The 26,339-nt window shown below is 41.5% G+C and overlaps 3 protein-coding genes across 4 annotated transcripts in view; 2 read left to right on the plus strand and 1 right to left on the minus strand.

Moving 5' to 3' along the window:
* CTNNAL1 (catenin alpha like 1) overlaps positions 1 to 3,013 on the plus strand; it is a 57,661-nt gene extending 54,648 nt beyond the window's left edge. The window contains exons 17-20 of the mRNA XM_029920235.1: positions 601 to 657; positions 804 to 917; positions 1,576 to 1,659; positions 2,107 to 3,013. Of these exons, the coding sequence (XP_029776095.1) occupies positions 601 to 657; positions 804 to 917; positions 1,576 to 1,659; positions 2,107 to 2,172 (321 nt within the window). The 3' untranslated portion in view covers positions 2,173 to 3,013. The remainder of the gene's footprint in view (positions 1 to 600; positions 658 to 803; positions 918 to 1,575; positions 1,660 to 2,106) is intronic.
* Positions 3,014 to 3,339: 326 nt separating this feature from the next.
* Positions 3,340 to 9,756, minus strand: ABITRAM (actin binding transcription modulator). 2 transcript variants are annotated; one of them, XM_029920285.1, is made up of 6 exons: positions 9,374 to 9,756; positions 8,118 to 8,169; positions 7,548 to 7,677; positions 5,255 to 5,331; positions 5,107 to 5,167; positions 3,340 to 5,015 (listed from the first exon to the last, which is right to left on the minus strand). In XM_029920285.1, exons 1-6 carry the CDS (start codon positions 9,450 to 9,452, stop codon positions 4,878 to 4,880), a joined length of 537 nt encoding a protein of 178 aa, XP_029776145.1. In that variant the 5' UTR covers positions 9,453 to 9,756; the 3' UTR covers positions 3,340 to 4,877. The 2 variants fall into 2 exon arrangements, with proteins under 2 accessions (XP_029776145.1, XP_029776144.1); XM_029920284.1 differs by having other exon boundaries at positions 5,107 to 5,176; positions 9,374 to 9,753.
* The window catches only part of ELP1 (elongator complex protein 1), a 53,319-nt gene continuing 36,602 nt past the window's right edge, over positions 9,623 to 26,339 (plus strand). Inside the window, exons 1-10 of the mRNA XM_029919636.1 lie at positions 9,623 to 10,020; positions 13,566 to 13,728; positions 14,578 to 14,730; positions 14,948 to 15,029; positions 15,678 to 15,758; positions 18,753 to 18,838; positions 20,469 to 20,565; positions 20,877 to 20,967; positions 22,013 to 22,136; positions 23,643 to 23,736. Coding sequence (XP_029775496.1) covers positions 13,579 to 13,728; positions 14,578 to 14,730; positions 14,948 to 15,029; positions 15,678 to 15,758; positions 18,753 to 18,838; positions 20,469 to 20,565; positions 20,877 to 20,967; positions 22,013 to 22,136; positions 23,643 to 23,736 — 958 coding nt within the window. The 5' untranslated portion in view covers positions 9,623 to 10,020; positions 13,566 to 13,578. The remainder of the gene's footprint in view (positions 10,021 to 13,565; positions 13,729 to 14,577; positions 14,731 to 14,947; positions 15,030 to 15,677; positions 15,759 to 18,752; positions 18,839 to 20,468; positions 20,566 to 20,876; positions 20,968 to 22,012; positions 22,137 to 23,642; positions 23,737 to 26,339) is intronic.

A 26,339-nucleotide genomic window follows, 5' to 3' on the forward strand; every position in this document is an offset into this window, starting at 1 on the left:
TTGTTCCCTGGTGTCTCTCACTCTGAAGCATTGTTACCATTTAAAAATAATCATCCTAAATATTCCTAATCTTGTCTGTCCAGCCTTATTTTTCGCTGTTCTTTGCCATCCTCCTGTTTTCCTCACTAAATTATAGAATGCATGGTGAATACTCAAGAACTGATCTGAACTGGATCTCTCAAATAACTGGTTAAGGAATGTGTCCAGGTGACAAATTTTATCTTGCTTAGCTGGAAGTAGGGAAGTCCTAACCCTTTTGATCTCATGGTCTATAATTCATCACCATTTTGTAGTTGGGATATTGTAAGATGAGCTCCAGATCCTTCTGGGAGCCTGGACATAATTTGAATAGTTAAGTATCATGGGTCTGTATGACCAGAGTACCTGGAGGCTTCCAGGTGCAGAGGAGAGTCTCCAGGGATTGATTATGCGTCAGGTCTGGGAAATCTCCTTCTGAATACAGTTGAAGACTTGTGTTTCCTGAGTAGAAGAAAAACTTCAGGAGTTCCATGACAGATATGACAATTAGCCATGAGTATATTTTTTATGAACTATCCATAAGATATACATCTAAGTAGCGATACTTTTCCTTTCCACTAGGTTTTTGCTGAAGAAGGCTTAAAGCTTGCTTCAAGTGTACAAGGTTTCTCAAAACAGGTAATGCAACAGGTCTGCCTGCTTGGTGCTACTGGTAGTGTTGTGAATACCCACTTTGGGCATATATTATTAAGGCATAAGGGTATTTAAGGTTTAAAAGGTGATATTTTGTTGGAGTTATTATAACTTCCTAAATTATTTTTCAGCTGAAAGATGATGACAAGCTTATGCTTCTCTTGGAAATAAACAAGCTAATTCCTTTATGCCACCAGCTTCAGACAATAACTAAGACACCTTTGCAAAATCAAGTGTTTCTAAAGGTAAAAGGAAGAGTGGGGAGATGCTTGAGAAACTTTCACACTTAACCAGGTTTGCTTCTAGCCCAGTTTTCTTCAGAGAGAATGTTATTACCCACAGAAGGGCAGTTTACTTCTATTTTTCAGGCTTTGGTTCCAAAAATCATTTATCATCTATAGTTATAACAGACTCGGCAGAGCAGTAGGTTCACTAAATTAGCTTTTTGGACATATTTAATTCCACAACACTGAGCAGCTTACCTTAAACCTGATGTCATCACATGTCTAACCAGGGCACAAATTCCTCAGAGAAGGGGCTCCCATTGTTTGTGTTAGGGAATTGAAGCTTATGCCAACAAAGCAGAGGCCAGAAGTTACGAAGTAGGGGGTTCACTGCCACTATTTGGAGTGTTTTAAAAAGCACCTAAACAACTTGGAAATAGAACTGGTTGATTTTCCATCCATTCTTCCTTGGGGCTCCATGAAAGAGGCATGAGTCCTGATGACAATCCTGCACTTGTATTCTGGGGCCTCAAGTCAGCTCATGTTCCCTAATCCATATGCCTTTTGCGATCTTTAGATTTCCATAGTGACAAAATGTTATCAGTTTAAAACTACATCAGTGCCACAGCCTTTGAAGTACTCCATGTAGAAGCTGATGTGCTTGCTGCTGTCATTATAGGTTGATAAGTGTATTACGAAGACAAGATCCATGATGGCTATTTTGGTCCAACTTCTTTCACTTTGCTATAAACTGCTGAAGAAGGTAAATATGAAAATCACATCTTAAAACTAGTTTCAAGGAAAATGCAAAAGAAATAGTTACTATTTAATTTTGGAATTTTTATTTTAAAAGCAAAGTGGAATCTGTCCTTCTCTGCCTGACTTATTTCGCTTAGCATGACACCCTCTAAGTGAAATAAGTCAGTCAGAGAAGGACAGATACCATTATGTTTGCACTCATAGGTCTAACAGGAAAACAGGAGAAACCTAATGGAGGACCGGGGGGGGGGGGGGGGGGGGGGGGGGGGGGGGGGGGGGGGGGGGGGGGAAAAGAGATGGTGATGGAGGAGGGCAGTTGTGGGGAAGAGCACTGGGTGTTGTATGGAAACCAATTTGACAATAAACTACTTAAAAAAATTTACTAGCAATAATAGAAAAAATAAAAAAAAATAAAAGCAAAGTAGAAACTAATTGTCTTAACTCTTTCCAGCTTCAGATGGAAAACAACAGATGGGTCTCAGTTACAAATAAAGACTCCGTGGACGGTAAAACTTGAGAAGCTTTTGGGGTCAGATCTTTGGAACTGCATGTGGCAAAGCTGATATTTTTAGAAAGCAAATGATCCTTTATATTTTCAGAAATTCAAGTTTTATAAAGAAGACAGTAATGAAATCTTACTTTATTTTCTGATCATGAAAGTGATTGTGAAGCTTTTTGACAATAAATGCCATAGTAGTTTCTAGATTCCTAATTGCAGTGTGAATTTAAAATGACACATTGCCGCTAACAACATTCTTGAAGGTCAGACCAAATATCCCAGCTGTCTTAATGATGGTTTAATCCAAAGAATCTATTTTGAATATGTGCTCAGCTTTGGCATAAGATACCTTAATTTCTTCTTTTCTCTTTTTATTTAAGCTTACCATCTAGAACACTAATTTTCAGCAGAAAATATTTAGTCGACTGGGTGAACGCAGGGGTTTCCTTAAATCTGTGGGTTCGTCTTCATTTGTTCTGTACACCAACTGTGACTGGCCTCTGCTGTCCTGTAACAGATCATCCATGCTGCGAGCACATGTTTGTTTTCTAACATACATTTCATAGCACAGACCGTCTCTTGTGCTGCGTGTGCCCCTCCCCCATTCCCAAATGTAGGACATGGAGCTCACTCCACAAAATCCTATAGGAACTCACTAGGAGATGGTTTTTACTTCTCCTTCCACCCTAGCTGGCCTGTCTGCCTTCAGGATTAGCTGGAATCCTAAGCCTATCTGACTGGTGTAAAAAAACAGTCTTTGAACTATCCTTTTCTGTACTGACTGATGGAATGGAAGACATGAGACAGAGAAAAATGGAAATGACATGTTTCAAAATAAATTCTGAATAATCATTTTGTATATGTGCCTTTGGAATGTTCATTATAAAACAAACACCTTACATCTTTTTAATTTAGGCTTTAAAGTTTTTCTTATTTATGCTGGGGGTGGGCTTTCATTGAAGGATCTAGTTTATATGTTCTGTCCTTCTAGTATGGTTAACTTTGTTTTGAACTCAAAAATTTGATAGTGCTTATACCCTAATGCTTTGAAATTCATTTTGAAATCTGATAGGACATGTCAGTTGCCAAATGGTGATAGTCATCTAAACTTGTCTGATGATTGTTATTGAGGTCATCCATCACAATCAGTATTCACAAGATCCTGAAGAAGCACACTACTACCCATTAGCTAGTCACTATTTTATTGAAGGAAACTTGAATTTACTATAAGTCTTTAGGAGAAAATGGGATACGTTCAGCTTGGTCAATGACCTATATAAAACATTTCTTTTATAAACATTATCAAGCAGCATGCACTTTATTCCGTGAAACCAAAATATTCTTCTAGATTACAACAGAAGTAATGGGAGAACAGTGTGAGGTAATGTTACATGTAAAACTATATATACACGTATATGTATACATATACACATACAGTATTGTCTATTTCCTGTCTTCAGAATCTTTATGTGTCTTCCGCTACTCAGATGGGGATCCGCTGGATTGTGCTTACATTTTCAGCTCATAGCCCCATCAGTGTACGTGTTTGTAAAGTTACTACCTATATTATGTCTGGTGCATATATTTAGGGTATAGTCATGCTGGCACTCAAGTCAAGAAGTTTTTCTTATGAATCAAAAATAACTTGTAGATTTACAGAATACTTTTACACACCTGAAAAGAGAATATTCGGGTGAGTTCAGGTAGGGGTGAGGAAGGTATGACTTATGACTTCAACAGCATAAGATAGAGAACCAAAGGAATTTACAAGTAAGGTGATTTCCTCTGTATTAAATTAAATCTTGTTTTATTTATAGAGATATTTAAATATACATGTATTGCAGCGTTGAAGAAAAAATAACAATTTAAAATGTCCTTTTATTTGAAATCCAGTATAAATAATCTTAAACCCTTAATCAGTTTTGTTTTTAGTTTAGATGATGTGAAAGTTTTTGTTCCATCCGAAGGCACGCGTGTCTTTGGGTTACAGCAGCTTCTTGGCTGGCTACCCTGTGGCCAGAGCGTGAGGCCGAGCGATTACCACGCCGCATCAGATCACTTCGTGGGAGGAAGCCCTTTCCGAGCCTCTGCCTCACTCCCTGGCTCAGGAGGCCTCAGTGTCACACTCGACCTTGTCCGCCCCAGTGGTGTGAGCAGCAGAGGGGGGTAGTCCACACTCTGCTCTCCCCTGCGACCTAAAGGGAGAAGGCTGGGGCTGAGGGGCGGCCCGAGCATTTTCCGTAGTGTCACTCAGATCCAGATTCCGTACAAAAGGCCCAATTGTTTTTCTAACTTCAAACTGAGAGAAAATTGAGGCAAAAACAATAACCGTGCCATAACATTCAAACAGAAGCGCATCAAAATGTAGTAATATTTACCAATGGGTTATAGGTTGATGGGTAAATTTATTTTTACTCTGCTACTTAAGAAATAGCTGTCTTGTCCAAATTTTCCTCAAAGTGCTTTGGTTTTTAACAACAACAATAAAACACACCCCCTTGCTTGACAGTTGTTACATAAAAGCAAAAGGAGAACAGAGGACATGGGCAGGACAGAGGACAAAACAGGAACAGAGGCTTGCTATGCAAGACAAAGACAGGAAAGTAGGTTCATTTTAACATCAGGCGTGTGTGGACAGCCGGGTGTGAAGCATCTTCACATGGGCTGGTTCCGTGCGCTGGTGGCGTAGGCCTGGGAGGCGTGTGCACGCTGTGCTGTGTCCCTCATGACGCAGCTGTCGTGGCCTGAATACGCTTCACCACGACTTCTTCATATTGTTTTTGTGTCAGTAACCCATCTGTTATGCTTTTGCTTTCTTCAAACTTGGGCAACACAACTGCAATGTAGCCTTCCGTGGATGGCTAGAAAGGAAATAGAGTATTTAATACTGTCAAATGTGGAACATCAGGTAAAATGTGTAGATGGGATCATACTTTTTTCTCCCTGCTTTACCTTCTCTTGAAGGATAGATGGCTCATGGAGAAGGTTTTCATTCACTTCCATCAACCGGCCTCTAACACAGCTATTTAAAAAAAAATCGTTTTGAAGAAAAATATTACCTCCTTTGTTTCTCCTAAATCGTGGTTAAAAAGTCACTCACCTAGATATGGTGTATTCTTCTCCATCTGAGCAGTAGATCTTACACAGAGGTGCAAGCTCTGTCAGAAACTGCGCCCCCTGTGGTAAAAGGGAAGAATTCATTAAGTGGTCATGTGTCCACTTTCCCTCCAGAGGCAGCCCTCAGTGTTGTCATATATTCCTGGAGCTAGTGTTTTAAGTAAAGATGACTTTAGTACAGAAAAACTATTCATTTATTCAAACATTTATGGGGCGCTATAATCGTAGGATCTAGGGGAAAGAGCAGACTAAGACACATGAGGTAACGGGTAGTTTAAAGATTAAGAATATATTTTTTATCAACTTTAAATGAGAAAGTTACATACGGTTACATATAAAGATTTTAAAAGTGTACGAAAATCCATCAATAAGCACTAATGTAAAATTCAGCATTACAGTCTGACAGCAATATTATACAAAGCTACTTTCATTAAGATCCTAACTTTTTTTTTTATATTAGAACTTACTAGATAAAGGAACTTCTTTATTAAGGTTCATTACTAACACTTTTTGAAGCACTGCTATTTTTCTAGTTAAAAAGAATTTACTTTAAGGAAAATTTAGAAAAATAGAAGTTTTAAATAGCAAATAAGAATAGTTTACCCATTATAACCCCGAATACTACGTTTTGACATTCATGTTTGCATGTTAGGCATGGGTATCGTTTCATAGACTCGACTCTATGGATGTGTTTGCGGGAGGTTCTGACAAATATCTACAAGGAAGCTCACGGGAAACTCATGCATGGATTTCTCATGTGTTGCTCACTTTGTTCCCAGAAATTTTTCCTGTGGTGAACACGGGTATTTGAGGTCAAGATGCTATTTTCTAGGACCTCTCTACCACTCAGAACATTGGAGAGCATACAGATGGCGCCCCACTGGCTTTAGTCCTCTGCATGCGGATACTTCATTTCAAAATACTAGTCAGTATGACTCCTCACTTTTGGGGGGAGGGCTGGAGATCTGTCCCTAAGGGTGTGTCCATCACTGGGTCTGTATTAAAAGAACAGAAATTTTGACCCCTTTTTATCACCTCCCATAGGAGTGCTGAGATTCAATCACATCTTATCTGTAGTGGGTTCCACATTTAGGTCCTTCTCTATTCTTCAGTAGTAACAATATTGCTACTATTTTGGACAAAGATTTATCCTAGGAACCTCACAGCACTAGCTGTTATACTTGTAATTTGTAGACTTTATTTTTTAAGAAAGGTTCATGCTTTTCTAAGTCCATATGCTTCCTAAGCAAGGAGAAATCAGTACTTGTAAGGTACATTATTAGGGGGTTTCAGGGGAGTAGAAACAAAGGTCTCCTATAACAGTGAGGGTAATTAGCAGAAACTTAGTATCAAGTCAGAAAATGAAGGAGCTAAATCATCCACTGAAACTTTCCTATCCTGTAGCTATTTCAGGATACTTCAGTATGTTACTGAATTGTCCTTGGTGTGATGCTCTCTTTTAATAAAATGTGTCCATCCTGCCTAGAGTTGTGGAGGGTAGAGAGAACGTTATATACAACTGAGCACTATATGGCGCTACAGGTGACTAGATGTGTATTAAATTGGTAAAGATGAAAGAATGGAAACTAGTGAGGAGCAAATACTGTTGTTTTTTTTTTTTCAGACTAGTTTTTTTTCACTACCTCAGGATATATTTTTTTTAATTTACATTTGAAAATACATGGTAAAGAAAAGTTGGTCACCTAGGTTTTATAGAACTCAAGATGCTGGCTTTAGAAGAGATATAAGGGGCGCCTGGGTGGTTCAGTTGGTTAAGCATCCAGCTTCAGCTCAGGTCATGATCTCACGGTTCGTGGGTTCGAGCCCCGCATCAGGCTCTGTGCTGACAGCTAGCTCAGAGCCTGGAGCCTGCTTCCTGTTCTGTGTCTCCTCTCTCTGATCCTCCCCTGCTCCCACTGTCTCTCTATGTCTCTCAAAAATAAAAACATTAAAAACAAGCAAACAAACAAAAAAAGAAGAGACATAAAATCTTGTTTATTGTTATTAAGGAGTCTTTTCAGAGGTCCGCCTTCTCCATCCTCCGCCGTGGGAATGACGGGAACAGTGGCACAGAACCTAAAATATGACAAATCCTTTTCCTCCTGTAATACCTCATTTTTTGGCCTAAGAATTTCTTAAAGGTTAAAGTATTCTTAAAATCAGTATATCAAACTGTCAGGGGAGTATGCTGAGCACATTTCACTGGATTCTAAGACTGACTGGATCCATCACTACTATGACATTGAAGATGTAAGTAGAGAATTACAGGAACATACCCGCTTAAATTTCCCAGAGACCTTGTTCTGAAGTCTGCTACAGTTGGTGCTGATTTGATAGGAAATGCTTTTGATTGTTTTTCCACTTTGAAGAACTGGATGAGATTCTGCCAATGTGATGACACATATTCTGTAAGGAGCAAAAATGTGGTGCTGTGTTACTGCTTGGGAGAATTCTTCCTCATACTACACAGTACTCCTACTCAAACTATCGTTTCCCCCCATTTTCCTCTGGCTACTGCTGGGGCTTAACTATAGACAGGAATGCAATAATAAAAGCGGAGAAGTGAGAGTGAATTTCCTGCCCAGAAAAAGGAAGGGCATTAGACGTCATTAGGTAGATGAGAAGGAAGGCACGCCCTCCCCGTGAGGGTTCTCCATTTGTATGTTTGGGTAATCAAGTTTGTTTGGAGTAGACACTGAAAGGCTCATTCTTGTCAGCCCAACTCTTATAATAAATGCCATTTCACCACAGTGTTAGGTAATCATTTAATGACCATGTGTTCAATCCAAGACCATACCAGGCTACGATACCAGAAACTTACAATTCAAAATTCCCAATTTGCTTACCGGTTGGAGTGCTGTAGTATACAGTGGTCTTCACAGGGTTTGCCTTTGACATCTAGAATGAATGAATGAATCTGTTGGTTGTTGGGTCAGCATTTACTGCCACCGTATGGTACTTTCTTTGGTTCACACAGATAATTCTGAAGATGGAACTCATAGTTTGGTATCCCTTCATTACACAAAAAGATATACATAAAGGCTTCTGGCCCAGATGGATTCATTCATTCAATATTAAAGTGAGCATTAACTCTTTGCTCCATCTTGCTTCATCCTCACTTTAAAATGAGTACACTCAGGTGCCTGGGTGGCTCAGTCGGTTAAGCATCTGACTTTGGTTCAACTCATGACCTCATGGTTTGTGGGTTCGAGCCCTGTGTCAGACTCTGTGCTGACACGTCAGCCTGGAGCCTGCTTTGGATTCTGTCTCCCCCTCACTCTCTGCCCCTCCCTCACTCATTCTCTGTCTCTCTCTAAAAAATTAATATTAAAAAGTATACATTTAAAATGAGTACACTCATTATTTCTAAGAAAAAAGTGCCATTAGCAATGGATTCATTACATAATAGAGTAGCATATGTTTTGTTGGTCAATTTTAGAGTGACCAACTCTTTCTGATTTACCCAGGACAGTCTTGATGTTAGCTCTGAAAGTCTCAGATTCTGGGAAACCCCTCAGTTTTGGATAAACTGGGACAGTAAGTCACCATAAATTTGGCTAAAAGATTATATACCACCATATTTTAAAAAATGAGTATACCTATTATCCCTGAATAAAAGGGGGCAAGTAGGGCCTAGAGAAGAGTCCTCAAGGATGCTCCTACCACGGAGCAGTACAACACGATATCTACTTCCAACTGACACGTGTATGATACTGGCAACTTTTAGAAAAACTGTTAGATTCTTTCTAAATGACTCTATTCGAACCCATCTCTTTTCTCCATCCCTGCCTCTACTATAGTTTTCGACCTGATCCTTTAAATCATAGTGTGTATGGCCACTGCTATAGGATTGAGCCCGTCGAATCCTTTCAGGCACTCCAGCGAGTCCACTCCAGCCCCTGCCTTCCTTGATGGGGACCTCATCTTAGACTACTATCTTCCCGCAAGCGACCCATCCTTGAACTCGCACCATGTCGCCAGTTCCTCCAGACGTGGGGAGGAAGCGCCGGGGTAGCCACACGTGGCTTATCATCTGTCACCACCGTCCCTACAGGCTCAGGCCAGTGCGGCCAAATGGAGACCGACACCATTCCCCTCTTACCAGCTTTGTACCAACGAGTGAAGTAACGATCCACGAGCGAAGGCACTGCGGGTTCCGCAGCCCCGGGCTCGGTAGCCATGGCGACCACGGTAGCAACTACCCCCGCCCTCCGGGGCCCCAGCACTTCCTCTTTGCAGACCCCGGAGGAGGGCGTACTTCCGGCGTGCGGCTCACGGCGTGCGCACGCGCGCTGTTCTCCTGGCCCCACAGGCTCCGCCACCGACGCTTCTCATTACGGTGCTTTGGAGTTCGACGTCACGCGGGGATTGAATACAATAGTGTGGGCGGCAAGGCAGAGGGACCGAGGTGGAGGGGCGGCGCAGCTTCCCTACCGCTACCTTGCCGGGGCTACGGAGAAGGCCGGCCACGCCTCCTCCGCCTCGTGACGTCACTCACGCGCCGCTGGTGGTGTGTCCCATCTGCTTCGCACGCTCATTGCCGTTTCACGGGTTGTCCCTTCGACCCTTTCCATCACTACTCACTGGGGTCAGGCGGCCCGGAGGCGCAATTCACGTGCCGAAAGCAGGAGAGCGGCGGACAGAGAGGCGTGTGTGCAGCCCCGGGCGGGTTCCGGCAGGCCCGCCGCGCGTGGCTGGGGAGGCGAGGGCAGAGCCCCGCTGCTTGGGGGTCCTGTCAGCGCGGTGCAGGTGAGCGTTCAGACGACTCCCTCGGGGTGGGGGAGGGAAGGGGGCACGGAGCCAGGCGCGTCTCAAGGGATGTCCAGATGAAGAGGACCCCCGAGCGTGCACACTCTCTGCTGCAGGAAACCGGGGAGTGGAGTGCGGCGTGATCACCTTTGCCCTTAGGTTCTCTTCCCGCAGACTTGCCACCTGCGCCATCCGGGGTCTCTGCGGCACGCGGCAGGCCGGGGAAGACGTGTTGCTCCCCGGGCGGCACGTTTACCAGCCTCCGGATTCCTGGCAGGAGTGGAGAATACCGCTTAACCAGTTAATGCACCAAATAAAGCGAATCAGTTAGTATGCGACTGCTATTACTGACGCGAATTTGTGTTGCGTGCTGCTTCTCGCATCTGACTTTTTCGTGGAGGTGCCCCCCTGTGCTTCTCGATCTAATGTGGTATATTACGTGCCCCTCTTTCCCTTCAAACCGTGACCTCCGTGTAGGCAGTGACAGAATCTTCTCTTGTCTTCAGACCCTAGCACTTACCGAGTGCTAAGTAGGTGTTTGATGTAGTCCACAAACCGAGTCATGGGATTAACTGGATACTGTGCAAAGGATTGAAACTGTATTGACAGCGAGTGAACTAACCAGCCAATAGTTTAATGTGAAATATAAGCAAAAACAAGGGGAAGACCGTTTTTATCTTGGGGGACAGAGAGAATAGAAATGCCATGTCCTCAAGAAACTCGTTTGAACAGGACGATAGCAGTATTTCGTTTTCCAGGTCGTATTTGATGTGCCTGTGAGACGTCCTGGTGATAATATCAGGAGGTTGAAAATGTGGGTTCACTGTTCACTTTGGGGGCGGTCAGGGATAGACAGATCTAGTCAGCATGTTAGTGAGCTGCCTGGTACTTGTAGTCATGGACATGATAATTAGCCAAGAGGCGAAAGGATGGAGGAGGAGTTGCGGGAATTTCATAGAGGATACAGGATGGCTCTGTGGTATGAAGAGATCTTTAGCACAGTTCAGGGCTGGGGAAAGGTTAATCATTGAGGAGTTGGAGGTTGCAGATGTAAAAGAAAGCGTACTAGTTAAGTTGAGGTGTCAGGGGAGTGTGGAGGCCATTACTTCCCTAGCCTTGAGAAGGGGTAGTGGATGCTTTGAGAAGGTAAGGGAATAAGGATGATGGGTGTGAAAAGTTAAAGAAGTTCCTTTTGAGCTTCAAAGGGTTGGGTTGGTGGGAGGTAAATGAATAGCTCCCCTGTGCCAGTGATTTTGGAAGCTCTGTGTCTTGAGAATTCCAGTTGTTTGCTGCGTTTGTTACTCAGGGTCCAATCAGGAAAGTAGAAACCACACAGTATTTCAACTGAATTTAACATGAAGAATTGGTTAAGTAGCTATTAGAGGAGTAAGAAGCAAAAGGGGGCAGTGAAGTAACAAAATGTAAACTGATGAAAGTAGCTGTAACACTTAGCTCGGGGCTTAGGTTCAAAACAAGGGAAAGTGGAGTTACGTGACCTGATCATGGAGGAGAGGCGCCATAAAGCCGGGACTCTGACTGCTGGTGTTGGAGACTCTGGAATTCAGAGGAGTGCTGCGTTCTGGATTTTTGTGTCTGGAGAGAGACTGCCGGCTTAGTGCTGGTATCTTTGGGGTGGGCTGATGAGGTTGGTGCTGGGAGTGCAGGGACAGGGACTTGTTGGTAAATGGAATCCAAGTTCACAGGGGGGGATAGGAGAACATTTTGATGATCTGATAATCGGGACAGTAACAGCATGATTATTAGATAAACTAGCACGAAAGACAGACAGACTGTATGTTGGACCCATTTTTCCTGTCTGTTTTCTCTTCTTGGTTCTCTGTCATGTGCTTACTCCTCTGTAGCCAGGCATTCTCTCATCTCCAACTAGCCTTCCTTTCAGATCTGTCCCGTGTCAGTGGTCATCTGGATGATGTTTAAAGAGGAAAGATATGTGATTTTTATATTTCTTGAAAAACCCAAGCATTCTATATAGAATTAGACCTAAATTAAAACCTACATGATGTAATAGGAGTGTCAAATAATTTCTAGAAGTTCTTGAACGTAAATGTCACCAAAGCTTACAAAACCATTGTTGGCCTTGATTTTCTTCCTCTCTCCCACCATGTAATGTATGGTCTTGTCTTTCTCTTAATCCACATTACATGCTGTATTTTCATATTACACTTACTGTGCTGTGGTACTGTGAAGATTAACTCATCTTTATTCTTGCATTTTTGTGTGTATGAAGTGCAAGATGAGAGACTTCACCTTGGATTAAGGTGATAAGGCGGTGATTGTGGTCTGTATATTGCCACCCCCAAGTTAGGGATTTCCAGTTATAAACTGTATAAACTTTAAAGGTATCTGAATATGAATATCCAGTATGTTAACATTCTTTTTTTTTTCTCTTAGCTAATGCTATGCATTTAAGCAGGTCTGATTTTGCCAGACCAAAGTAGGTTTCCTATTTATCATTCTTTTTTCACCTTTTCTATTGTACTGGTAAAAACCAGGCCAGGAAAGCCAAATTATGTAAAGTAGTTACATCAAGTCACCAAATTCCTCAGTATTTATTGGTCGTCATTGTGACTGCCATAATAGTAGTGTGTTTTTTTTTCCTCCCTGAGAACAATGTATCTTATTTCTGTCTTTTTTTTTTATGTTTATGTTTTTTTGAGGGAGAGAGAGACAGAGTGTGAGAGGAGGAGGGGCAGTGAGAGGGAGACATAGACTTGGGAGCAGGCTGCAGGCTCTGAGCTGTCAGCATAGAGCCTGCGGTGGGACTTGAACCCATGAACCATGAGATCATGACTTAGGCTGAACTTAGATGCCTAACTTTCTGAGCCACCCAGGTGCCCTAGGATTTAGTTTTTAAATGAACATATAAAATCAGTTTACCAGTAAATTACCTGGTGACATTAAAGCCATTTTATTCTAGATTTTCTTCTACTTACAGGGTATGTATATAGATTTTTTATATGATTTTATTTTATTATTTTCAAAATATTTATTTGAGACAGAGCCTGATATGGGGCTTGATCCTATGAACAGTGGGGTCATGTCCTGAGTGGGGCTCAATCTCACAAACTATGAGATCGTGGCCTGAGCCGAAGTCAAAAGCCAGTTGGACACTCAACTAAGCCACCCAGGCACCCCTGATTTTGTAAATCAATCAGATTTAAAGATATTCAAATATGCAAAAATAAAATGTTTTCCTATTTATTTTGATCTTTCCAACTTTCCTGAGAAATAACTGATGTTAAATCATTTTGAAGAAAAAATGTTGAAGTTGAGGATCTTGCCTCTCCCAAAGAGTAATTTTCAGAACCTCCATTGTAGACCATAGATAAACACAATGAATTGGTAAGGTTGCAACCACAACCCTATGTGGGTTCAGATTAGGTCTTTTTTTTTTCTTGGTTATTCTAACTACTACATGCCTGCCCTGAATCGTTTTGCCTAATTTGACTGTCATTTGTCACTATTAGGAAAGTTATTCCTTTCTCTCAGAGTAATTCTTCATCAAGAGATCTTTGTACTTTCAGGAATTGCTTCATCATGAGAAATCTAAAGTTATTTCGGACCCTGGAGTTCAGGGATATCCAGGCTCCGGGGAAACCTCAATGCTTTTCTCTCCGAACTGAACAGAGGACAGTGCTCATTGGCTCAGACCATGGACTGATGGAAGTAGACCCTGTGACTAGAGAAGTAAGTTATTGTATTGATGGAGAATGCCCAGCACTGGCAGGACTTGGCCTTTCTTTTTCCACACTTACTTCCTCCGTAGTCGTTACTTAAAATCTTAACTGAGTTTGTATCACCCGAAAGGAACATTTCCTTTGCTTTATATTGATGTTATATTAAATATTACTTGAATAGTAACCTACCTTTAACTCTGCTTCTGTTTCAAATGTAAGCTGGCAAAACTCCGACATTATAGTTTGTGTGGGTGTCCTGCTTTTTACCTTTCCCATCATGCACACTATTTATAATAGTAGATCTCAACTGGGAATGCAAGTGAAAATTGCAAATTTAAAAGCTCTTTGAGTTGATTCTGATAACTTCCCTTAATTATATTTTACTACTTACGTATTTTAGGTGATTATATTCTTAGTTCTTTTCCCCTATACTATAGAAATCTTAGAAAACCATAGTAGCTTCATGTTTTATTAGGTATTTTTTAAGAGACTAGGCTTCTTGCTTTTGTTTAGTATTTGCTTGGCAAAAAGGTCCATTAACTATCTTTTTGGGGGGGGGGGTTATTTTTAAGCAATCTCTACTTCCAGCATGGGGTTTGAACCTATAACCCCAAGATTCAAGGATCACATGACTGACTGAGCCAGCCAGGCACCCCCATGAAATATTTTTTTGGTTGTTAAAGATTGTAGGATTGTAATATTTCTCAAATGAAAGTTTGAATATTAATCTAGAAAACATTTTTTGAAAACTTCTTTATTAGAAAAGAAGCATTGAAACGTATTTTATTTTTGGAAATGTTATGAATTGTTCTTGAAAGTCAATTGGCCTAATTTGCTTATGTGTTTGTTTTGGTGAAAGGTGAAAAATGAGATTTCTTTAGTGGCGGAAGGCTTTCTTCCAGAGGACGGAAGTGGCTGCATTGTTGGCATTCAGGACTTGCTGGATCAGGAGTCTGTGTGTGTGGCCACGGCCTCTGGAGATGTCATCCTCTGCAATCTCAGCACGAGCCAGGTGAGTGGAAGGGTCCAGTGAGGAGGAAATCTCCAGCATCCTCAAGTCACGTGTTTTATGTAGAAGTTGAAAATATCAACCATAATATTTAAGCATTTTTCAAATGAGAGTCTTTGCATTATATATTTCTTGACAAAAAGTTGTTGGCGTGGGTGTAGCTTCACTTCAGCTGTATGTTAACTGGATTTCTAAAACGCACTTTTGTCTGCTGACGCAGCTGGAATGTGTTGGGAGTGTGGCCAGCGGCATCTCCGTCATGAATTGGAGTCCCGACCAAGAGCTGGTGCTTCTTGCAACAGGTCAGCTTGTCCTGGTCTCCTGCTCTGCCTTTCATAAAACATGTTTCATAATATCTTGAAGGCTTAAGTTTTGGGTGCTTATTCAGAAAATTTCTTTGACATACTGTTTCAGTTTTTGGAAATGGGAAACAAAGTCATAAAACTTGGAAAAACTCTGAGGTCCATAATATAGTTAAAAATGCCAGCAATATTTAATCTATTCCAAAGGAAGAGTTGTTATTAAACATATTCTAAAGACCACTCTTCCAACTCTTTAAGAAGCTCTTATAAGCTCTTGAAAACTACTTTTTTCCCTTTGAGTGTCTTCATTTTAGATGAGCTTCTGTAAACTGGCCCCCCTGCTGAGGTGTGTATTTGAAGAGATCACCTTGGTGCAGTGTTGAAGTTAGTGGAGGAGGGCTGGTGGACTTTAATGTTAGCTTTCATAAACAATTGAGAATGAGCACCAGGTAACTTACCCAGGCAGGCAGAGCTTTTTTATTTTTTTTTTTCCAAATGAGAGTCAAAATATTTGGAGTGAATTGTGTCTTCCCTGTTCTCACACTGAACTCCTCCACTCCAGCTCCGTAGCTTCCAGTGCTGTAGATACTTATGAAATACACATTTGTTCTCTGAAAACAAAATCACTCATGTTTGTGCCCACCCAAGGTCAACAGACCCTGATTATGATGACAAAAGACTTTGAGCCAATCATGGAACAGCAGATCCACCAGGATGATTTTGGTGAAAGTGAGTATAGCTTTGAAACATTTTGTGACCCAAAGTTCCTCTCAGGTTTGATCATTTTCATAAACCCAAAGAACTATGGAAGGTGAAGCCTCATGCATTAATGTCTGGTAGCCCAGTTCCCTGAGCCCTTTCCAGACCATACAAGGCATTCCTCTGGTGTCTGCGGCTCTGAGAGTTCACACTGCCAGTAACTGGGGAATAGAAACCTGCTTAATGTCGCCTGCATAGTTGTTACCCAGACCTCAGGGCAGGCTTAGTCTGGGGCTTCAGTGAAAGGAACTGTGCTAGCAAAAATGAAGCAAGCATTTCTGAGGTACAGTTTAGGGGGCAAAAACAAGAGAGGTGGGATAGAAGGCTGATTTTTTGTTCCTATTGATTGGACCTGAATCTCCATTTTAATGGGAGCCATCTTGGTAAGATTGTTTCTTAGCTAAGATGTAGCTGGATGTGATTTGGACCTTGTGGCCCTGGGAGTATTGAAAGGGGAGAAGAGGAGATGTTTATGGAGTGTAAGAAGCTCTGGCCAACTCAAGGGCACCAGGTAGATGGCCTGCTTGAGGAGAGGCATGGGGGAGAAGGGATTTTAACTTTTGCTGATTACTGACCTCATGCCTTTATGCTCTCCCAACTCTGAGAAGTCATTTAGAAAGTTGCTACTCATTTATTCATTCAAAAATAATTTATTCAGAAATAATTTTTGAGAAGGTCCTGTGAACCTAGCACTGTGTTTGGTGGTGTGGAAAATTCAGCTTTTCCATTAAAGAGTCCCATAATAACATGTGCAGGTATTAGGGTCCCATGAAGGGAGGAAGGGAGCATGGAGAGGGAGAACTTGAAAGAAGGCTGGCTTGAGCTGAGTCTTGGCTAAATTGGTGCTGGGTAGGTGAGAGTTGAGGGTAGGGGGTGTAGTCTAGGCAAGGAAATTCAACCACCCCCGGGCATGGGTGCTTCCCAGTCCATCATGGCTTATTCAGGCAGCCGTGAGTATGGTGCCATTGCTGCTGGCAGGACATGAGTGTGGATTGAAATAAACAGGATAGACTTTGATTAAGTTTGGACCAGTTTTGATGATGCCAGATTTATTGGTTGTTTGGTGGAGAAGGAACAGACTAGGCAGGGTGATCAGATAGGAGGTCCTAAAGGAATAAAGGTAAGAGATAAGGAAGGTGGACGTGGGGCCGAAAGAAGGAATGAATTCAGGAAGAATTTGATTTTCAGTGAGGAGAGGGATGCGTTTTTAGAATTATCTGAGAAGTGTTTTTGGATATGTACACATGGTTCCCCTCCTGCCCTAGCCAATTAGAAATAGTTTAGAATGTGAAATAAATGGGTCTGGGTTTGTGAGGTGAGGAGGAAAGAGTTTGGTGGGGCTCCAGTCAGAAGCTCAGGTGATGGGAATAAAGACACCAGTCATTGAGAGGGAAGGTAGGAAGTGCTGACTTGTAAGTGGTAGCTGGTGAGTTCTGTTCTGGATTTATTTAAGAACCATATGGGATCACCATGTGGAGTAGGCAAATATAAGGGACTGAAGCTCAGGAGAAGCCAGAGATGTGGATTGGGAGTCAGTGACATGTAGGGAATCTTTACAGTGTTGCGAGGAGATAAACTTACTCGGGGGCAGGTGTGGTGCTGGAAGAGTCTAGGGTCTAGGGTGGAACTCCTGGGCTTCCTTTGTGAGGACAGCCACAGAGGGAGTGACCGGCAACCTTTGGATGAGAAAGTGCACTGGGTCTGACTAATCCCACTGACTTTTTCATAAGAAGCTTAATAATAGAGTGTAAGTCAAGGGAGAGGGGGTCTAAGTTAGGGACTTAGGTCTTAGACATATTTTTGTCAGCACGAAAAAACACTCTGTGATTGTGGTGAATACATATTTTTCCTGTAACCCAGGGGTTGACAGACTTGTTCTGTGAAGGGCGGGATAGCAGTTATTTTCAGCTTTGCAGGCCACATGGCCTCTGTTGCAGTTTCTCAGCTCTGCTGTTGTAGTGTGAAAGCAGTTACAAACAATACATAAAAGAATGGGTATGGCTGTGTTTCAATAAAAATTTATTTGTAAATGTAGATACAGGCTGTAGTTTACCAATTCCTGCTCTCACCCCATCACTTGCTGTCTGAATCCGTTGGAAAAGTTCTCTTCATTCCTTGGTCCTTTACATCTCTAGAAACTTTCAGATAGAAGCACATGGGTGCACATCAGCTGTTCATAGACAGCTGCCAGGTGTGCCGTTGTGGCGCTCCCACGTGCCCCTGCAGAGTGCACAGTAGATGGCTGTGCTGACCCTAATATAGAGAAATGATGAGAGCCCTGCTCGTCAGGTTCAATGGCAGGAGGGACGTATTGGGTCCTGGATCTGTTGGATGCTTTCAGGGAAATGTCAGTAGTACTTATTGCAATGTGGAAGGCTGCTCCTACCTGGTGGAACAGAGGGCTGCATTACTGCAGCACTATATGCAAGAGAAACATTGTGATTTAGAGGAAGGCGGACACCCTGTGTTCTAATTTTGGTTTAGCCACTAGATGGTCTCATTTTCTATGTGAGGAGTGAATTCCATAATCTGTAGTCCTCACCACTGCTGTCAGGGAGGTTGGATACATTTAGTTGAACAAATGTTTATAATCAGATTTTATTCCTAGCTCTTGTCTTGAGTTTAATGTTCTTATCCATGGATGTATCTTGTAAATTCTTCATGTTTGATTCCTACTTGTAAAGTGGGAATTGTTTACTATCATCAAGGGAATTTAGAATATGTAAGATGACAGTGAAGTGCTTTCCAAGAAAGACCATTTCAAATTCTTCAAAAATCACTGCTGTGTATAATATGGAACATTGGCTTTTCAAATATTGAGTGCTAGTCAGTTTATGGAGAGGTCTCAGAGGGCACAAGTAATTGCCAGTGACCTCCTTAATGAAGAATAGCAATGGAACTGTTTTTATTTCATTTCATGTAGCTTATTGGTATCTTGCATGTTCTCAATCAATTGCTCTCTAGGCAAGTTTATCACTGTTGGATGGGGCAGGAAGGAGACGCAGTTCCATGGATCAGAAGGTCGGCAAGCGGCCTTTCAGGTGCAAATGGTAAGATCGGTCTGATGGATACAGAACCTTGACTGGAACAGATAGAAGTTTTGCCAACAACCAGGAGATCTTAGGTGTTCTGTTAGTGGCTAATAATGGGCAGAGCTCTTCTGCTTTAGTAAAACTGAAACTTTAGAGTCCTCGGAATGAGTCATTCTAGAAAGATCCTTTTTCCTTTTTTATTGCTAAGTTGCTTTTGTAATTTTTTTTCAATATAGAGAATAATTATAACCAGTATTCAGTTTAAAAAAATGTATCATCACAGATAGAAATGAAGTATTTTGTGTAACCTTTCCTGATAACTTTCTCTTTCCTCCCCAGAAAGAGCTGCTATCCTGCATTCACTGTTGGTCATTCATATGTATGTTTTATTTTTCCTGCATACATATATTAGATACTTTTTTTAATTTTTCCCTTTGGATGAAACTCTTTAGTTTCCCTTTTTCTGAATACGTTTTGAAGGTAGAGGTATTAGAATTATTGATAATAGATTAAATGTAGGATGGGAAGAACTGTGAATGATCCCAAGATTTGGGCTGAGCAAATAGAACCATATTACTTACGTTCCATGTGGACATTTCCATGAGCTCTGTGGGACAGGTGGATCGATAAGGCACTGCTTGTCATTTACATTTCCCATCTTTATTAGTCGCTGACTACCTTCTCTGTAACTCCTGTTTCATTTCAGCCCTTCACCAGAGGAGGGGATCTTTGTGTTTTTTGCCAATTGAGAATATGTCTTGTTAGGCTGCTTGTGTTTTCTGTGCGGAGTGTGGCACTGGTGCCGTTCCGCTGCACCCTGTCGCTGGAGTGTGCTAAGGGGTGCTCAGGTGATCTTTTGTCCCCTGACCTGCACAGTTGCCTCTGTCTTCAAGGCCTTCAGGGCTGAGATGTAAGTGGCTTCCTGCACTGTGGAACACAGAGTTCTTCTGTGTTTTCATCATCGCTGCTGGCTTTATCGCCACTGGTTTTTCTCTGCCCACCTACCTCTCATCTTTTTGACTTGTCTCTGCACTGTTGTAAAGCTTACACAGTAATTAAATGACCAGAACTCTACCCCCTTAAATTTAGATAAGCAGTTACCCGGTAGATTCCTCAACTCATTGTACTTTTTTTTTTTTTTTTTTTTTGAGAGAGAGAGAGAGAGAGAGAGAGAGAGAGAGAGAGAGAGAGAGAGAGAAACGGCTCAAGTAGGGGAGGAGGGGAGAAAGAGGGAGACACAGAATCCGAAGCAGGCTCCAGGCTCAGAGCTATCAGCACGGAGCCCGATGCAGGGCTGAATCTCATGACTAGTGAGATCATGCTCTGAACCAAAGTTGGAGGCTCAACCAACTGAGCCACGCAGGAGCCCCTCAACTCATTGTATTTAGTATCTGACCTGCAGCTCCTTTCCTCTGTTGCTGTGCTTGGAGGCCACTTCTTTTTATGCATGAAGATGGATTTTGTTTTGGTCTCTAGATGATTTCTGAGTCGGAGAGGCCTTCTAGAAGAGTTCCTGAGGATTCTGTGAAGCTGGTTTTCTAGATAGCTTGAATCTCACGTAAAATATTTGACTTTAATAGTCTTAGGCTTGTTTGATTTTGGGCCATTTAAGTCCTCCAGTAACATTTGTGTTCCTTTCTCTCTGTAGTATGAGTCGGCTTTGCCCTGGGATGACCATAGACCACAAGTGACCTGGCGTGGTGATGGCCAGTTCTTTGCTGTGAGTGTTGTTTGCCCAGAGACAGGTATGGAAATAAATTGCAGTTAAAGGGGAAAAAAATTATTTTATTAAGTTCAGAAAGGTTTTCTTTATAGGCTTTTAAGAATTATACGTATGAGGTGCTGCTTTAGATGTTAAATGAATTTAGAGCTAAGAACTAGAAGAATTCTTTGAGGTCATATGCTCCTGCCTCCTACTTGTGGGTACAAATTCTTAACAGGATTAATCTATTGGCTTTGTAAAACCATGGCAGTTTTTCTTAATAAGATGTTGGAACAGTTCTGACTTGACAATATTTTAAGTGTATCTGTTTCTGTAACTCTACCTGCCTTCCAGGAGCTCGGAAGGTGAGAGTATGGAACCGAGAGTTTGCTTTACAGTCCACCAGTGAGCCTGTGGCAGGACTGGGACCGGCTCTGGCCTGGAAGTGAGTGGGAGAAGAAGCCTTGTAACTTCTTCCTCAGAGAATATTTTGGAACTGGGGTAGGGGTGGTGATGCCTGCTGAGTACAGGTGTTTATATAACACAAAAGGATATTAACGTTTACTCATTTGGCTGTAGGGCTGTATCTTTCTCTTTTTAGTTTTTCTGAAGTCTGAATTCAATTTGAATAGTAGATTTAGAGCTTCACAGATGTCATTCCCGGGCTGACACATTTTACAGCGTGTAGGGAGCTCCTGCATGAAGTCATTGTGTGTAACAGAGAATGGTGCATAGAAGGAAAGTCACAGTCTGCAAAGCTGTTGGGGGCAGTGGAGCTTTGGTGAAAATTAGGAAAAGGGCTTTCTTCTCTGCACAAGCCACAAGCTCTTATGCTAGAGGGTTCTGCTTGCCAAGGAACATGCAGGCCGGATTGGGGCCCAGTAAACCTCTTGGTTAGTGTCTGCACCTGCCCTGGTTAAAGACTGAAGAAATGTCTCTGTCTCCATAGCATCTATTATATGCTAAACCCCTAGGTCTCTGGGTTGTAGACATCTTGTTTCCCACCAGTATTTGAGTGACAGTTGGATGAGAGGGCAAAGAGAGAAAGGTATTGAAGTTAAAACTATAATAGAGACAAACTATGAACAAGATGAGGTGATTGGGATGTTTTCTGTAGATTGAGGTCTTAAATAACTAAGCATGGAATAGTTGCTGAAGTCATAGATTGAAGGAGAAATACATTATGTTTTTATGGGACATAATATTTAAAATAGAATAGTTTAAATAATTTAAAGGCCACACTGGTGCAGTCTACATTGGTAAGTCTTTGTGGACAGATGGAGCCTTTGTGCAAATCAGGAAGAGGCATGCTGTCCTCTGGGCAGGTGGAGCTCCACCCTAGTGTGAACTGCTTGCCAGGACACGTGTGGGCTCCAAACCTTCCTTGGGTGGAGATGTTTTGTTGGAAAAGTCGTTTCTCTGACTTTCTTCTTGTTCTTAGCCAGTTGGTTGCACTTTTGGGCGTTCTAACGCTCAGTATTTGCTTTAAGGCCCTCAGGTAGTTTGATTGCATCTACACAAGAGAAACCCAATCAGCAGGATATTGTGTTTTTTGAGAAAAATGGCCTTCTTCATGGACATTTTACACTTCCTTTCCTCAAAGATGAGGTTAAGGTAAGTGCCTGAATTATTTCACCATCAAATCTAGGGGATTTTCCTCAGCTGTAGAAGTTTGTATCAGATGTGGGCGTGTAAAATAGAGGCTCCAGAGTAGAAAGTGATAAAAATAGTGGGCTCTTATAACTGAATGGTTTTTTTTTGAAGGAGACAGTGTTTTGAAGAGTATTTTGGAAAGAAATGGTATTCTTTCTTACTCTAGTTAAAACATAGGTAGAATATGTTTTCACTCATAAGTGGAACAGGAGAAACTTAACAAAGGACCATGGGGAAGGGGAAGGGGAAAAAGTAGTTGGGGAGAGGGAGGGAGGCAAACCATGAGAGACCCTTGAACACTGAGAACAAACAGGGCTGATGGGGGAGGGGGAGAGGGGAAGGGAGGTGATGGGCATGGAGGAGGGCACCTGTGGGGATGAGCACTTGGTGTTATATGGAAATCAACTTGACAATAAACAATAAAAGAAAAAAAAACATAGGTAGAAATAGAAATCGTAATTAGTATTATTTATTTGGACAAAAACAATGTTTCCAATGATAGGTAATTTTCATTGATAACATCTACACCTTAAGCTGCTTGTGTACCATTAAGATTTTTTACTGGAGCAGAAGCACCAAATGGTGATCTTTAATTATGTAAACATAAGCATAATTTAAAATTTTATTACATTTATGGCTCACCTGGGTGGCTTAGTCAGGTAAGTGCTTGACTTTGGATCAGGTCGTGATCTTGCGGTTTGCAGGTTCGAGCCCCTTGTCAGGCTTCGTGCTGACAGCTTGGAGCCTGGAACCTGCTTTGGATTCTGTGTCTCCCTCTCTCTCTGCCCCTTCCCCACGCGCACTCTGTTTCTCTCTCTTTCTCTCAAAAATAAATAAATGTTTAAAAAAATTAAATAAAATTGTTACATTTAAATTAAGAACGTAAGCTAAAGGTTGAGAGGAAAGTTTAATGAACTCCCATGTCCTTCTTTCTTTCAACAGATGCTAGCATTTTGCAGAGCTGTTTTCATCCAATCACCACTTTCTAGCCTAAACATACCCCCTCCCCCACACTTACTTTTGTTTCCTGGGGTTTTAATTTTAGAAATTGTGTTTTTAATATTCATTTCTAACAGTTAAGAAAACAGTTTATATAGCCAGAAATCCATGCTCACACCTTACAAAATTATAATAATTCCTTAGTCGTATTTAATACCTAGTCTATATTCTAATTTCTGATTGTTTAAGAATGTTGACTTGCATTTGGTTGTTAAGTGTCTCATCTCTCTCTTTGTCTCTTTTTTTGGTTAAGTTTCTTAAATTTTTAACCACAATGCATTTTGTTAGAAGTCCCCTACGTATTAAGACCAATTACCTAGATTTATTTACTGATTCTGTAGGTTCATAATTTATTGCTAGGGATCAGCTCAAGTGTTTGGTTTGTGAGAGCAGGGAATTCAGCTCTCGTAAGGATTATGAAATACGTACATAGTTGAAGGCCAGTGACACGTCTTTTTTCCCTACTAGGTAAATGGTCTGTTCTGGAATGCAGATTCCACCGTGCTTGCAGTTTGGCTGGAGGACCTTCAGAGGGAAGAAAATTGCATGCTAAAAACATATGGTAAGACAGCACTGGTATCTTAGCCTTAGGCCACATGAACTGTGATTGAAAGTAAGCTGTGGAGTTGCCTTTCTCCCTTCTACTTAGTCCTGTAGCGGATTCAGAAATAACTGAGGGGGGAGATGGCACGAGGGAGTGGTTTGGTTTTGATTATTTATGAATTTTAGTCAGTTATCAGAGTTCTCTAGACATTAGACTCAGGAGACAGGCTGGCAGGTTGGAGACAACCATTAAGAGTTGATGTTGCAGTCTTGAGTCCTAAATCTCTAAGGACAGGCATGCAGTTTGGAAACTCAGGCAGGCTCTGTGTTACAGTCTGGAGGAGGAATTCCTTCTCTGGGAAACCTCAGTTTTCACTCTTAAGGCCATAAACTCTTTGCAGGAGAGCTACCCACACTATAAAGGAGTATCTTTTGTATTTAAAGTCTGTTGATTATAAAGGGTGATCACATTTACAAAATACCTTCCAGCAACATCTAGACTAGAGTTTGATCAAATGGCTAGACTGCATAGCCTTGCCAAGTTGACATCTAAAATTAAACATCACAAGTCATCAATGCTTTCTCTGCATGGATGGTGTTACTGCAGGAAGTTAAAGTGCTAGCCAAAGGAAAACTGCAAATGACATTAGATATAAGTAAGAATCATCTGTATGCCTTTTTAACTGTAGATCAGATCATAAATATGTATTTTTCAGGGTGTGTGTAATATGTGAATACATTAGAAAGTAAATATGAAAAGAAACAAAAGTTACTCCATAATTTTTTTACTCAATAATGAGCACTATTAAACTTGTGTTCCAGATTTTAAGTGTACATATGAGTATAGCTGTGATCTCATTTTTGTTAAGTATATAGGCGTGATACATGTGGTTTCATAACTTGTTTTTATTAAGTCACAAACATACTTCCATCTCACATACCCATCGCCATCATTTATAATTGCTGTGTGGTATTTGTGCCACACCATATTAAATCTCATGCTATTAAGCATTGAAAGTTTTGTAATTTTTCATGTCAATAGCAGTGCACTCAACCTTTTTGTTCATAAAGCTTTTCACTTGTTTTTTAAATGGCTTCCAAACTTTTTAATCAATAGAAATTTTTCTTTAACCAGAATGTGATTTAGAGGTTCATTTAGTTATTCATTCATGACACAAACCTTCTCAATGCTGATTGCTTCTTTAGAAAAAAGCTACTATCTAGGCCTCATCTCAGAGTTGGAGTCAGTATGTTAGAATGGGGACTACACATCAGTACTTAAAAAAAATAGGGGCACTTGGGTGGCTCAGTTGGTTAAGCGTCAGACTCTTGGTTTTGGCTTAGGTCATGATCTTACGGTTCATGAGTTCCCCTTATCGGGCTCTGCACTGACAGCACGGAGCCTGCCTGAGATCCTCTCCCTCTCTCTTTGCCCCTCCTCTGCTCTCTCTGTTTCTTAAATAAACTTTTTATTTAATTTATTTTCTTAAAGGTTAATTTTATTTTGTTTTTATGTCTTTTATTTATTTTTGAAAGACAGTGTGAGCAGGGGAGGGTCAGAGGGAGACACAGAACTGGAAGCAGGCTCCAGGCTCCGAGCCAGCTGTCAGCACAGAGCCCAACGCGGGGCTCGAACCCACAAACCATGAGATCATGATCTGAGCCGAAGCCGGACGCTTAACCGACTGAGCCACCCAGGCGCCCCTTAAATAAACTTTTTTAAAAAATTACAAAAAAAAAAAAGAATTAGGGAGATGTTTAAAGAAAAGAAATTACTTAATACAGTTAAGATTTTCATTTATATGGTTTTCTCTTTAATAAAGGTTGGTTTCGACATGATCAGGTCTTCCCCCCCCCCAGCTTTATTGAGGTTTAATTGCCATGACAGCATTGTGTAAGTTCAAGATGTATACTGTGATGATGTATACTGTGAGATGTTTCTCACAGTGAAGTTAAAGTTGGTTAACATGCTTGGCTTCATATAATTCCCATTTTGATTATTGTTAAGGTGAGAACATTTAAGACCTACTCTCCATAGCAACTTTCAAATATACAATACAGATGGTTAACTACAGTCACCATGCTGTCCATTAGTTTCCCTGAAGTTACAGCTGAAGGTTTGTGCTCTTTGACCAACATCCCCGCCATTTCCTCCCCACCCCAGGAGTAGGTCTTATTCTTTTCCCAAATTTTGGAATAATTGCTGATAAAGGATAAGTACTGATCTTCTTTGGATAGCTGAATCATGCTTAATGCCAGATAGCCTGGGACATGACCGCATGGAAAGCGCCTGGAGGAAAATAATAAGCATCTTGAGCCTAAAACAATATAAGTGATGCCAATCTAGTGCTCTTGGATTGAGGGTTTTAATATTTTTAATTTAATTGCCAAATTTTCTTCTCTGTAACTCTTTATGAGACTGACACACTGCCAGCTGTGCTAAGAGGGCAGCTTCTGTAACTCTTTATGAAAAAGACATTTCAGGGGCGCCTGGGTGGCTCAGTCGGTTAAGTCTCTGACTTCGGCTCAGGTCAGATCTCATGTTCGTGGGTTCGAGCCCCGCGTCAGGCTCTGTGCTGACAGCTAGCTCAGAGCCTGGAGCCTACTTCCGTTTCTGTGTCT

The sequence above is a fragment of the Suricata suricatta genome, chromosome 13 (genome assembly GCF_006229205.1).
Source record: "Suricata suricatta isolate VVHF042 chromosome 13, meerkat_22Aug2017_6uvM2_HiC, whole genome shotgun sequence".
Taxonomy (NCBI): Eukaryota; Metazoa; Chordata; class Mammalia; order Carnivora; family Herpestidae; genus Suricata; species Suricata suricatta.